The 14,085-nt window shown below is 41.9% G+C and overlaps 2 protein-coding genes across 3 annotated transcripts in view; one reads left to right on the top strand and one right to left on the bottom strand.

The window, feature by feature from the left end:
- Positions 1 to 190: 190 nt before the first annotated feature.
- brpf3a (bromodomain and PHD finger containing, 3a) lies at positions 191 to 9,802 on the top strand. 2 transcript variants are annotated; one of them, XM_010778215.1, is made up of 13 exons: positions 191 to 504; positions 1,582 to 3,105; positions 3,339 to 3,495; positions 5,011 to 5,142; positions 5,564 to 5,692; positions 5,796 to 6,108; positions 6,204 to 6,527; positions 6,790 to 7,344; positions 7,428 to 7,485; positions 7,800 to 7,888; positions 8,071 to 8,168; positions 8,299 to 8,453; positions 8,531 to 9,802. In XM_010778215.1, the coding sequence occupies exons 2-13, from the start codon at positions 1,601 to 1,603 to the stop codon at positions 8,712 to 8,714; spliced, it is 3,699 nt and encodes a 1,232-aa protein (XP_010776517.1). In that variant the 5' UTR covers positions 191 to 504; positions 1,582 to 1,600; the 3' UTR covers positions 8,715 to 9,802. The 2 variants fall into 2 exon arrangements, with proteins under 2 accessions (XP_010776517.1, XP_010776518.1); XM_010778216.1 differs by having other exon boundaries at positions 8,095 to 8,168.
- Positions 9,803 to 11,096: 1,294 nt separating this feature from the next.
- The window catches only part of mon1bb (MON1 secretory trafficking family member Bb), a 6,004-nt gene continuing 3,015 nt past the window's right edge, over positions 11,097 to 14,085 (bottom strand). Inside the window, exons 5-6 of the mRNA XM_010778217.1 lie at positions 13,476 to 13,623; positions 11,097 to 12,359 (exon numbers count right to left, since the gene is read on the bottom strand). Of these exons, the coding sequence (XP_010776519.1) occupies positions 12,132 to 12,359; positions 13,476 to 13,623 (376 nt within the window). The 3' untranslated portion in view covers positions 11,097 to 12,131. The remainder of the gene's footprint in view (positions 12,360 to 13,475; positions 13,624 to 14,085) is intronic.

Raw genomic sequence — 14,085 nt, forward strand, 5'->3', positions numbered from 1 at the left:
ATAAGGCGCGCAATATATGCTTCGTTGTTTTTCTCATCGCTTATTTCTGTTATGATCTACTTGTTGACTTCGATGAATTCGGTTTATCTCTTCAACCAATCGAAAAACGATGCGCGTTGCGCGCGAGGTGAATCGGCCTCCTACAATTGGCTGAGGTGTTTTTTTTCCAAAGGGGCGTATTTTTCTAGCCATCTTGACTGAATATTTAGCCCCATCCAAGGAACATTAATTTGATATCTTCGGCATTTTGCTACCTTTAAGTTGGGAACAAGCACCATTTGGAAGGTTTAAAACATAACTATGAAACCGGGTCGAGTTTGTGTGTATGACCGAAGTAACAGCGGAGAAGTGAAGGGCTGAAGATGACGCTGTCGCTCCTGAATTACCGGCTAGCTAAGCTAAAGGCTAGCATGTCCGCCTTGGTTGTAGTCTGTCACTAGCTGACATTTGGCTAGGTGCAATTATTCTGTCTGGCACTCGCACTGGAGAGGACGACTTTGTAAGGTAAAGCACTCTGATATTTTCGACCTTTTCAGCGTTGCTTAGGAAACCTGCCGTTTTGTTAAACGACTTCTAGTGTGTCCTGTCCGACCGAGTAACGTTATCACATCAGCGAGAGAGAGAGACAGTCTTTTTGCAGGGGTCTGGAGTACAAAGCTGCAGCCGAAACGTTGCATATTTGCAGTGACGTGAACTAATGTATACATGCAAGTCATTTTTGAATTCAGGCTCGGTGCATACAGTGCGCCTGCTTTCTGGTTGCTGTTGGCATATATAATTGGGCTGCTAATCAACTTGCAATCCAAATGTTGTCTGTGCTGTTGTGCGCTTAAAATGGCTGACAGATGTTAGATACTCGGGTTGGTATTTAGCGCTCTTCAACCTAACTACGCACAGCAACAAGGAAAAAAATAGAGGATACTGACGTGTGATTGGGCTGAGGGAAATGAGGGAGTGATCAGGCTCCAGATTGGACCAATGGAGAGACAGCTGAGGTGCATACATGCGAGCAGTGCAACTCACAGTAGTTGTGTTTGTGCAGTAAGAGTACTTGAGGTGTCATACTGAGTTGACCCCTTTTACCTATTAAATGTTGTGACGAGGATTGATAAAGAATCACAACAAGGCTTACAATTACATTACATTGCATTTAGCTGACGCTTTTATCCAAAGCGACTTATAATAAGTGCATTCGACCAAGAAGATACAAACTTGAAGAAAACAGAATACATCAGGTTTCATAGAGCCAAAACATTTCAAGTGCTACTCAACTAGCTTTAGATAAGCCAGTCCTTTATTAGTATGTAAGTGCTTTGTTGGTAATTGTATTGCTCGAAGTGGAGTCGAAAGAGATGAGTTTTTAGTCATTAGTCAATAAATGCAAAAATATAAAAGCTCTCTTCAAGAAGTATGATTAATAAGGGTAAGATGTATCATGCCACACATAGGAACACCAAAAATAATAACAGATAAACAATCTCGGAGGGCAATTATTACATATGTTTGTACCCATTTTATTTATTCATAAATGATTAATTTGTATATTTAATTCATTAATTTTTTGTTCTCTGTATCTGTCAGGGAGCTGGTGTAAACTCCCATGCGGAAGGTGAGCAGGTGGGAATGTGAGACAGTTGTAAGCGGACTCAAAATGGGTAGGGGCCGAGGCAGAGGGAGAGGAAGGGGCAGGGGATCGTCTGGCCAGCTGCGGCCCCCCTCGCCCTACAGACTGCAGCTCTCTCCATCCAGGGAAACTTTAACGTACGCTCAGGCACAGAAAATAGTGGAAGTGGATCTTGAAGGAAGGCTTCATCGGATTAACATCACAGATCATCTGCCAGTTATTACCGAGGACGAGATGATGGCCCAGGACATTGCTGAGTGCAACAGCAACAAGGAGAACAGTGAACAAACGCAGAGCAAAACCAGATCATGCAGGAAACCTTCAAACTGTAAAAGTAGGAGGAGTGGTAAAAATACGTCTCACCAGAACCAACGGTCCGGCTCCCAGCAACACTCAGGACCTACTAACTCCCTCCACCCACCATCTAACCATATCCCTCTGCCCGAGCCCGTCTTTCGTGTGCTGAGTTCCGTTACCCCGTCAGAGGCAGCTCCTCTCCCAACAGCCTACTATCGTTACATAGAAAAGTCAATGGAGGAGCAGGACAGTGTGGCTGAGTACGACATGGACGAGGAGGACTTGGCCTGGCTGGAGATGGTTAATCAAAAGAGGGTGTGTGACGGGTATGCCTCTGTATCTGCAGACACTTTTGAGCTGCTGATTGATCGCCTGGAGAGGGAATCCATCCTGGAGTCCCGCAACCAGGCCCTGTCCCAGAGCGCCGTGGACGAGGACGCCTTCTGCTGCGTCTGCCTGGACGACGAATGTCTGAACAGTAATGTCATCCTGTTCTGTGACATCTGTAATCTGGCCGTCCACCAGGAGTGTTACGGTGTGCCCTACGTACCCGAGGGTCAGTGGCTGTGCCGCTGCTGCCTGCAGTCCCCCTCCCGTCCTGTAGACTGTGTGCTCTGTCCCAACCGAGGAGGTGCCTTCAAACAGACAAGTGATGGACGTTGGGCCCATGTTGTCTGCGCCATATGGATACCGGAGGTGTGCTTTGCCAACACAGTGTTTCTGGAGCCTGTTGAGGGGGTGAAGAACATCCCTACTGCTCGCTGGAAGCTCACCTGCTACCTGTGTAAGCAGAAAGGCCGAGGAGCGTCCATCCAGTGCCACAAAGCCAACTGTTACAGAGCCTTTCATGTCACCTGCGCCCAGAAGGCCGGCCTCTTTATGAAGATAGACCCAGTCCGGGAGACTGGGGTCAACGGCACCACCTTCTCTGTGAAGAAAACTGCTTTCTGTGAGCATCACTCTCCGGTGGGGTCCCGACGGGACGGGTCTGGGGACGAATCGGTCGAAGGGAGACTGGTGGGGGGAAGGGGAAACCGGGGTCAGAGGTCCTACACTCAAAGCCCCCCACCAACACCACCAAACAAGAAGGCTACCAAGGGCCAGAAGAAGAAGAATACGAAGGGTCGGTCATCACGCCGCTCAACAGTGCCTGTGCTGCTTGTGCCTCAGATCCCATCTCACAGGTGTTACATTTGCATACTGTTGACATTTACATACAAAGCATGCCTTATTGATTTACTGTTGTTTCTGCTACGTTACAAGATGTATTAGTAGTATTTTTGACACAGGTTTGGATCCAGTGCATTAAAAAAGTATTTTATGTATATTTATGAATTGATATTTAAATGGCCTAACCATATCACTGACAGTACTGCTGCACCGTTTTCTTTAATGTAAAACTGTTAAATCTCCACAGGCTGAACAAGATCTGCACAGGAGTGGAAGTCCAGAGGAAGAATCAGTTCATGCAGAGACTTCATAACTACTGGTTGCTGAAACGACAGTCACGAAATGGGATGCCTTTAATACGCCGACTTCATTCCCATCTACAGGCCAACAAGACTGCAGAGCAGGTGAGGAGAGAGATAATGTATTTATGTGTTTAAAACATGAAAAAAATACTCTGATCAAATATAAATAAACTATTATTTAATTTAGGGGTGCTTTCAAGAACTGACTTATTTACTTATTGTACGTTGCTTTGGATAAAAGTGTCAGCTAAATGTAATGTAACTCAACAGGACAATTAGTATCATGACATACAAGGGTAATAATTCAATATAATGCCATGCTGTAAGTAAGGCATTGCATATAGCAATGTTTGTATCTAACTTCGGAAAACACCGTTTAAGTATAAGAACACACCACCGTCTGGATAAAAAAGTCAGTTGATTGCATATGGATTTAGAAGTTAATATATAACTACATTACCAATTTTAATTATCAAAGCCCATTTTCATTAACAGTCATTAGATGATCAGACCTTCAGAGAACCAATGAAGTCCTCTGAGAGTCAGTGGAGTCACTGGGAGCTGAGCACTTCACNAATGTCTCTAGGTGTGTAAATGTAGCCCTGTAAATACGATGTCCTTTTGTGTTATCTGTTGTTTTATTTTCATGTTGTAACCTACTTGCTGCCAGTTTGGACAGGTCTCTCTTGAAAAAGAGATCGATGATCTCAATGGGACCACCTGGTTAAATAAAGGTTTAAAAAAAAAAAAGTGTTTAAAATTTTTTTTTTTTTTTTAAATTATTATTATTTTTTTTAAATCGCGGTAGATTTTTTCAGTCTCACGACGGTATTGGGAAGTTTATTTACCGCGATACCGCGATATTCGGTATATCGTTACATCCCTAGTCATTAGATGATCAGACCTTCAGAGAACCAATGAAGTCCTCTGAGAGTCAGTGGAGTCACTGGGAGCTGAGCACTTCACACCATGTTTGTGTTCTCACACTGAAATTAAAACATAAGCCCAGACATCACACTTGCAATGGCAGATTTAAATACATGGCAGGCTTCCACACACAACCCTTCACAGCTCTCTCATCTCTGCTGTGGACCTCTCACAGCTGTAGAGGTGTGTAACCATTTATGGATACCGTATTTATTTTTAATCTAATGCCAATTTTCTTATAATGGTAGGGAATGACTTGAGCTGCTTAAGGGTCATAAAATGCAGGTTCAAATGTATATGTTCTCTAAACGTATCCGCAGGTTTTTAAAATACATCTGTATGACATCGTACATTTTTAATCTGATGTCCCTATGTTAGCCTTTTATACAAACTTAAGCTTGTTAACATAAAAAATCAAATTGGGATCCAATCAATTTTTCACAAAAATCCTCATTGCATGGATTTAGACTTGAGTGTGCGATGTGATCATTATTATTTTATTTCTTTCTGGAAACCTAAGGGACTAATTAAATCACTTTTCAAGAGGCGCCTGATACCTTTAGCACACTTTAGTCTCAGAGGAAGGGTATCTCATCACTGCGCTCCAACTCAAAGCTGGAAGAAAGATTGATTGGGATGGATTTGAAAGATGAATAAAAAGTTTGATGGTTTTGTTTCTTTTGTGTTCAGAGGGAGCCTGATGAGAAGCTGTGTGCTGCAAGAGAGGAGCTACGATACTGGCAAAAGTTGAGGCAAGACCTGGAAAGAGCCAGGCTTCTGGTGGAACTCATCCGCAAGAGAGAGAGGCTAAAGAGAGAACAGGTGCGGTGAACAGGAAGTGTAGACAAGCTATAATTATTCGGGGGTATTTTTTACACCCTTCTGTATTGTCATTAATAAGCACGTTGACAGAGCCACAGAACTACTCTGCCATTTTGCCATAAAATGTAGCTTTTCAAACGTGAATACTTGCTAATTTTTTCCCATCCATGATTGATGGCACAGTTAAATCTGAAAACCTTGCAACCTTGGAAGTAGTCGCATTTTGTTTTTGTCTATTTTCTAAAATCTTACCATCTATGAATCATCTAAGTGAAATGAAAAGGCGGATGAAGCAATAACGAAAAAGTCCTTGAATGCAGCATTAGTCTCTGCTCTATTCAGCATTTGTTATTAACATGACCCTGTGGAGTAACCTTGGTGTACGCTTCTCTCTGCTGTGTGTTGCGTCATCACTCTTTAGATGAAAATTCAGCAGGCTGCTCTTGAGTTGAAGTTGACCCCTGCGCTGGTGCTTCTGCGATCCACCTTGGAACAACTGCAGGAGAAGGACACGGCAAACATCTTCTCTCAGCCGGTCAATCAGTCAGAGGTTGGTGCAGTTAGAAAACAACTTAAATACACGATTCATACCAAGCATTGCATCTGTTTTGTCTTTGACCCGGCTAACAGTCTTATTCCCATCATCCTCCGAGGTCCCAGATTACCTGGAGTTTGTTTCCCAACCCATGGACTTCTCCATGATGGTTACCAAACTGGAGGGACATGCCTATTGCTCCATCGCAGACCTAGAGAAGGACTTTAACCTCATGATCTCCAACTGCCTCAAGTACAACTCCAAGGACACCATGTTTCACAAGACAGCCTTACAACTCAAGGAGGTGGGCGGAGCTGTTCTCCGTCACGCCCACAGGCAGTCTCAGAGCATCGGCCTGGACCCCAGCACTGGCATGCATCTCCCAGAGTCTCCAAACAAACATGGCTTCTCCAACTGCACCTGGGATGATGGTGAGTTGAGTGTGGAACATGCTAGTTCTTTGCAACAATCACCCTCATGCCTCATCTCTGTATTTATTTCCTTTGTCTTCTTGTCCTCCCTACAGTGGACTCTCTCTTGGACCCAGACAACAGACTGCACCTGACCACAGAGGAGCAGCTGAAGGCTTTGCTGGACAAACTGGACGTGGTTGCATCCATGCGCACCAGTGGGGGTCGAACCAAACGCATCAGGCTGCTGCGGCGAGAGATCAACAGTCTCAGACAGAAGATGAACCAGCCGCAGCAAAACTCTCAGTCTGTAAACGGTAACGACAAGGAGGAGGATGTGAAAGAGGAGGAAGAGGAGGAACAAGAGGAGAAGAAGGAAAAGAAAAAGAAGACAAATGTTAAAAATGGACCTTTGACAGCCGTCTCAAACTCTGCATCAGGTAAAAATTAGTTTCATGTCGTTAATGCCTTTTTTAAATGTATTTATCGAGCTGCAACTCCATAAGTCCAGTGTGATGTTGTTTTGTCCTATCAACAGTTCAAGACCAAATTGTTCATGAATAATACAATAAAATGCACTGTATCCTAATATTGCAGAAGCTGCAACCAGAGAAGTCTCGAGATTTGAGTTCATAAATTACTTATTACGTAATTGTTTTAGCTTTATTTATGGTTCTTCTATAACATTTGTCTTTGATGCAGATGACTCTCCGCCTGTGCTGGAGCTCACCTGCCCAGTGTCCTCTCCTCTTCCAGGCGAGGCTCCTCTGGAACCCCCCGTCCTGGGCATCGCCCCTGGAGGGCGGCGCTCTCCTGGGCGCTCCTACAAGCGTCAGAGGTCATCCCGCAGCGGAAGCAAAAGCCAAGGTGAAGACGAGGCTGAAGTTGGTGAAACACCGTCTTCACAAACAGAGGCTGTTCACGAGGTCACTCCGCTGGGAACCCCCCCGACTCAGCCTTTGGTTGGAGTCGGTCGCCGTACGTCTGTTCTGTTCAAAAAAGCTAAGAATGGAGCGCGGATGGTCAAAATCAAGTCTCCGCCTCAACAGAACGGGCTAATATCTGAGGGGAAAACCAACGGGATGGACAGCACCCCGGTCAGCCCAAAACCCCCCAGTGTGACCAACATCACCAGCTTACCTCCCACCCCCAACGCCTCCCCCACACCCCCCTCCCCCTCCTCACACCACCTGAGGTCCAGAGGCCCCAGCTCAGAAAGTGATGCTGATAAACTCCCTACACCACCCAGAGAAGAAGGTAAGAACTAAATATTGACTAAATTACAGCTAGGTATTTTGAGATGTCCATTTTTGTCACTAATTCAGTTGTGTTTTGGCCAGGCCTGACAAATGGAAAGCACACCTCTGTGGATCATGATGATGAAGACCAAAAACTAAAGTGAGTACGGAGCCACACAGGCAGTGGACCCCATGCAAGAACCTCTCCGACTTCTCTTGAATCTCACATAGGAGCACCTCGTCATGAACACTTTGCATTTATCACGCTAAAATAAGACATTTACAACAGGTTTAGTTTTGGTGAATCCAACACTCGTCCAAGCAAAACCTCCAAGGAGAAAGTTAAATGTTCAGCACAAAAATAAAAAACATATTCTTGCATGAGGCCCATTTGTCTTTGACATCCTTAGCCATTAAGTCTAGCTATAGTCTCACCATACATTTTTCTAATCATAATTCTCCTCTTGTTTACAGCTGTAGCGTCTCCCCGCCCAAACGAAGTCGTGGAAAACCTGCATTGGCAAAAGTTCCAAGCAGTGAGAACGGAGACATCTGTGGCTCTGGTGTGTATGATGATAAGCCATGCATCTAAAAACTGTAACCATCTAAAGTAGTTTAAAATGCCTCTGCTTTTTGTGTGTTTATTGGATCATAACGGAAAAGCTTTCTATGAGCCATACAGTTTCAAAAAATAAGATGTCCTGAATACAAATGAATTGAATGTATGGGAATATCCTCTTCACAGGACAGTCTACACTTCTGTGTTCAGATAGTGAGACCGAGCTCGGACCCCTGGACCTAGTTTGGGCCAAATGCAGAGGGTACCCATCATACCCAGCTATGGTGAGGATGTAGTTATCTTGGAGTTATGGTGCATCAGTCTCAGAGCTGACATAAAGAGAAAAGCCTCCCTGCTTCCTATAGAAGGGCGTGAAAATCATGTAACTTAAACTGACATTATTCATTGTTTCAGATCGTTGACCCAGACATGCCCCAGGAAGGGCTTCTTCACAACGGCATCCCCATTCCAGTGCCTCCCGTGGAGGTGCTCAAACTGGGAGAACTGAGAGAAACAGAAGAAGGGGAAAAGCTCTTCTTGGTGCTTTTCTTTGACACCAAAAGAACTTGGTAAGATTCAGAACCTCATACTGAGTTTCAAATCTATCATGAGCAGTCCTGGTCATTTTGTCTCTTCTGCTTTTCAGGCAATGGCTACCTCGGGACAAGCTTCTGCAGATGGGACTTGACGACACCGTGGACAAGCTGCGATTAATGGAAGGCAAGAAACCCAGTGTTCGCAAATCTGTGCACACTGCGTACGACCGGGCCATGGTACATTTAAATCACATCAGGGGAAATGTTAACTTCACTCCCTCCAATTTTATATAACATTTTAGTTTAAATATTTTATCATGAAAATGTCTGGGTATATGTATAGAAGCTTTATCAATGCTATTTGAACAGGCGGGGAAGCTGGTTGTATTTGAAGGTTTTTTGCTGCCTAGAAGTGATTTATAAAATGGATAGAAAAAGTGCTTGAAGACATTTTCCTAGATGAATTTGTTCATTTATTCCTGTAATTTTTGTAAAAGATTTTACACAACCACTATTGCTATGTGTTCATATAAAGTTTTTATTTTAGGGCAAAGTGAGTCAAGACTAGCTGAAAAAAGTGTAAATATGAAATTGTCAAAGGGATCGTCTTGATTCAAAACATATTTAGACTGTATTTGCCATTGAAATGTCACTGTGTTTGATGGGGTGTGAAAGTCCCAATTAATGTTCACGTCATATCTGGACTGCAAGTTTGGCTTTGGAAGATAATTCAAAGACATTTCCTTCTGAATGATCTGCTCTCCGTTGAATTACAGACCCTATTCAAGTGTGAACTCATTTAGCGAAATTGCTCGATAGATACAACAAGATAGATGTTAAGAACAATTTGGCTGCCAACTCTTGAACTTGCTGTCCAGCTAAGATGTGTGGTCGGTGGGGCTTATGAGGTCTTTACTTATTTTTCCATATTGTGAAACTGTGTTATGATACTAGAATGTCGGAGTACCTGATGCAGCTACTTGGTTAGTGAGATGTGAAACCACTACAACAGGAAAGCTGGTTATTTTGTGCTCATAACAAAGTCTACTGCGATCACTCACTGGAGAACCTGCAAGTTGTCTGCTAATCTGGCTGAAATGACTTGAAAAGCACAATCGGTTCGTTTAAAAAAAACAAAAAAAAAACGTGTAGGATTGGTGTAGCCATACACTGTATGTGGCATTACAGTGCGTGTGAGTGTATATACATATATAAATACAACCTCAGTGTAGTAAAGGTGCATGTGTATAGTTTTGTAAATATGTAAATCTATGTTTATATTGGCTTACATGAAGTAATTTAAGGAATGCGAAAATCAAATTTAGATTTTAATTTATAATTTGTGGCAGGAGAGTGTTATTTAAAAAGTAAAATATTGAAAAGATTTATGTATGATGCTAAGTAGCTCTTTGTAATAGTGATGGTATTCACCAACATGTCAGAATATATTCTGTAGGAGTGAGGAGGCACAGAGCTCTGTAGGCAGCAGTGAACGCACCGTCTACAGCAGGACGTTTTGGATCATGTCACATGAACTGTTCTGCAGGATCTATAATCTGAGACAATATTTTCTCACACAAGGATAAATGCTGTTTGAAACAACTTCCTGCGTGTGTTGTCTGTTGACTTTTCACATTTTGTCCGACATCTTCCTCTGTAGGTCAAATGATCGTTTCAAGCAGGGTTCGAGTTATAAACTGAGCTCAAGTTATAAACTGAGCTCTATGGGGGTCTTTAAAACTAACGCCTGCACGCATGCACACATAGCAGCAGCAGCCCTCTACTTGCTACAAACTTAAATATGAAAAGGTTCAACTACGCACACCACATAACACATCATCCTCGGCTCGCGCAGCACGCTCACAGGCATAGATTGCGCAATAATGTATTGCGCACCTTGGAGGTGCAGTGCAGGTGTTCTTTTGGAAAACATGTTTTTATTTTTTGCCTATTTACCTCGTTAACGTAAATAATACTCATTACATTGACACATGCATTATTTGGGATTAAAATAATGGTTGTTGGTAATGTATTAGCGACCCCCACAGACGTATGATTTCACTGCGTCCGTGGGAGCTCAGACCCTCCTTGTGGGAGCTCAGCTCCCATTGGCTCCCACATAACTCGAACCCTGGTTTCAAGTATGTCTAAGTATAAGGAGACGAGTTAACATTTTAAAGTTAAAGTGGCTTCATTGTCTGACATCAGGGCCTACGACATGGAACACTAGGTAGTCTGGGAGCCAAATATTATATTGTATTATTACATTATTATTTTTAAATGATGCAACATTTCAGGTGATGCTGGAGTTCAAGTTTGTGTATGCTGCTTGTAGGATAACATGTAAATAATTCGGCAGCTCTTGTTTCTTTCCGTTTTGTCTTCTGTCAACAACTCAATTACCCCAATTCATGAAAAGTGCACAATGATAAAAAGTTAAAGATGAATTTGTTAGCATTATTTATTACATTTTCAAATTGTATTTAGGTATTGCGCACATTTCGGTGTCATAAATTATTTTTGCCACCATAATCGTAGTGAAATCCTGACAGCCTTAGTGCCACATTTTGATAGTCTCACAGAAAATATTACAGAAAATCAGACATTACTTACAATGCGATGAAAATGTGTCATTTTCTGCTAGGTAATAAATGATGCTTGTTTACAACATCTCCACTTAATCAGGACAAGTATAGATTTGTGCAATCTGGGATTTATTTCATAATACTATAGACATACTCTTAAGACTTGAATTGACAAGAAAATCCTCAAAGGACACAAGGATGAGGCTACTGTTTATAAACCATCTTTACAAAACTGTCATCGAAAAAAGTCGCCTGAAGTCACTGCATCGAGTGTTGAGTGATAATCATTGAGCGAGCTCAGTGGCATCTTCTTAGCTAGACTAGATGACAATGAAAACACTAGCTGAAAATAATGACGTTGTCAAGTAACAGGCTGAATCTCCTACTTGTTTTCTGCACAAAATGTAACATGAATGAAACCTGATCATCTTAAAATTTGAATGACTGGGAAATACATTTCCATCACTGGGATGTGCAAATCAACAGAGAGCAATTTGCCTGTTCGTAACGCAGCCTGAATGACACATGGAGGCACATCCCTGTTCTGGAAGCCAGTTGTTGTTTTTCCAGTTTATGCTGAGCCCGAAAACATGCCACGCATTCATGCCTTGCATATCCCGTTTTGTCACATTGGGTGCTTTTGTTCCATGAAATAAATCTCTATTACAGAGTTTGTGAAAGGTAGTTTAAGTTATTTTTACTTCCTCATCTTTACTTACTGCTATTAATAGTTATAGCTTGTGAATAGCCTGTCGTCTGCGATACATTCACTGTCCGCGAGGGAATTTCCTGTCTTAATGGAGTAATAAAACAATATAAAAACATTTAAATATCATTGCAATTATTTGTCTACCACAGTTCAATTTAAAACATACTAATGCTGTTTCGCCATGACTGTTTCTGATCAGAAGCAGTGGCGCAATGACATGCTTTCTTGTTCAGGTAAAGAAATACTACTATATTGAAAGAGTTCATTCCTTCTTAAATATTGTAAAACGTTTGTAGTGTTTGATTCCAGTAGTCGATGTTTGTCTAGTCCAACATGTTTCAAAAGAGGCTTCGAAAATATCTTGGAACCAGTGTACAAACTATTGTTGAATGAGGCGGAGTGCTAAGAGAGAGAGTCCTATAGAAGAGATAAGAAGCCGTTATCTGTGGAGTCCTGCTGGTCAGATTTACCACCTCGAGAGCTCTTGCTGGGATTCGGGGTGGTTGAATACTTTGGGGGGTATCTGATGAAGAGACGGTCCTCCTCCTTCTTAATCCACCTCAGAAGCTTGGTGATAGCAGTGATAGCACAGGCCTTTGTCACCAGAGGACTGAAGCAGGTGTACAGCTCAAACTTACTGGTGACCTGCGGCAGAGAAGAACAAAGACAAATTAAAGTCACGGTCCGCATTATTATGAGAATATTTAGACATTTTTGAAATACTTCATTCAAGGCAAGGCAACTTTATTTACTTAACACATACAGAGGGTAAATTCAAAGTACATTCACTGACATGAATGACATGGATATGGCGCCACCGGTGTCGATGTTTACAATGCCGATTATTGACATTAGGTCTGGCAATGCAGTCAATCATTATCCTGGTGATTATTTCGCAGATAAACCTAGTAACCCCGCCCCCTTTTAAAAAATGGCTCTTTTGAACGGAGGAACGAAAGGAACGCAGCCATAAGATCCGGCTCCCTTCAAAGAGCCATAATTCCCATCACTATAACCTGCTGCCTTAGAAATGATCAATAAGATAAATGCTGTTTTCAGACGTTTGTATATTTTTTTTAAGTTTATAAACTGTATTTTCTACACACCTGAAGGAAATCAAGGTATTTATTATTGAAGTGTTATTGTTCAAATTGTATTACCCCCAACAAAAGAAGAAGAGTTCAAATATTCATTTTTGAACTCTAGTACAGTTCATCAAGAAAATTGCAATACCGTATTGTCTTCCTCTCAAACTATAAAAACGGTGTGTTATTTGCAGATGTTAAACCAGCTTTACCAACAATCGTATCAGAATTTGTAAATGCTAGCTTTAAATTAATGAAAGCAATTTGGCTTTGTATTGTATCAGAAAAAAACATAATGTAATTGTCCCATTATCGGCCACTTAAATATAGTTCATCCCAAATATGTATTAGTGACAGTGCCCAGTCGTGAAATAGTACAACACCTAACCCCCAGTAAAACCACAACAGCTCAATGTTCCCCTTATTTCCATTTGTTTTTATGCTAAGCTAAGCTAACAGTATCTTGGCTCCAGCTTCATATTGAACAGACACATAAGAGTGAAAGTTTGATCTAATCTAATCTTTTTGAAGGAAGCAGATGAACATACTGTATCTATGAAAATGTTTCCTTTAGTAATCCTTCAAACACATCTACAGTTCACACCCTCATGTCAACATTAGTGAATATTGGCCAAGACAGTATTTAGAAGATGTATATGGCGACAGTGCTACATACCCAGGCGAGCAGGGTCTCCCTCTCAGCCACGTGGTAGATGAGCTTGAGGGGTCGGGAGGTGCTGTGGATGCGGCTGTGCATATACCGGTAGAGGTCCAGCAGTCTCATCTTCTCCTCTTCACTGCTGTACGGGGCCTCCATCTCTGGGCTACATGCAGCAACACATTGCACAGTAAAGGTTAACGACAAAAAAGCATTCAAAGCATTACCAATAAAAAGATACAGTAAAATGCAACGGCTACTTTTTCTATCGCTAAAATAATTGAATTTGAAACCTGGTGAGTTACACTTGCAGTCTAAAAAACAGTCCTTTAGTTCTTAAGTATTATTAATATGTGAAAGATTTTCCTTCTGTTATCAAGGTTTAATTGGCTTTTTCTATTTAACACCTACTAATTAAAATTAATCTCATTAGGGAGATAAGTAGAGTGAATTGGCCTGATTAGTAGAACCGTCTGAATTTCCATCTAAGTTGTATTCATTTTCTCTTAAAAATCAGACACATTAAAATCATAAAAAGACAAATTAATTGATTTTTACACACACACACACACACACACACACACACACACACACACCCACACACACACACACACACACACACACACAA

This window comes from Notothenia coriiceps, unplaced genomic scaffold, assembly GCF_000735185.1.
Source record: "Notothenia coriiceps isolate Sejong01 unplaced genomic scaffold, NC01 NC01_scaffold00019000, whole genome shotgun sequence".
In the NCBI taxonomy this organism is placed as follows: Eukaryota; Metazoa; Chordata; class Actinopteri; order Perciformes; family Nototheniidae; genus Notothenia; species Notothenia coriiceps.

Excerpts from the sequence above, each read along its gene's own strand:
- brpf3a (XM_010778215.1), top strand. The coding sequence starts at position 1,601 with ATGCGGAAGGTGAGCAGGTGGGAATGTGAGACAGTTGTAAGCGGACTC. Across the intron at positions 7,345-7,427 it reads TACACCACCCAGAGAAGAAG|GCCTGACAAATGGAAAGCAC; the intron begins GTAAGAACTAAA and ends TGTTTTGGCCAG. Across the intron at positions 7,486-7,799 it reads GATGAAGACCAAAAACTAAA|CTGTAGCGTCTCCCCGCCCA; the intron begins GTGAGTACGGAG and ends TCTTGTTTACAG.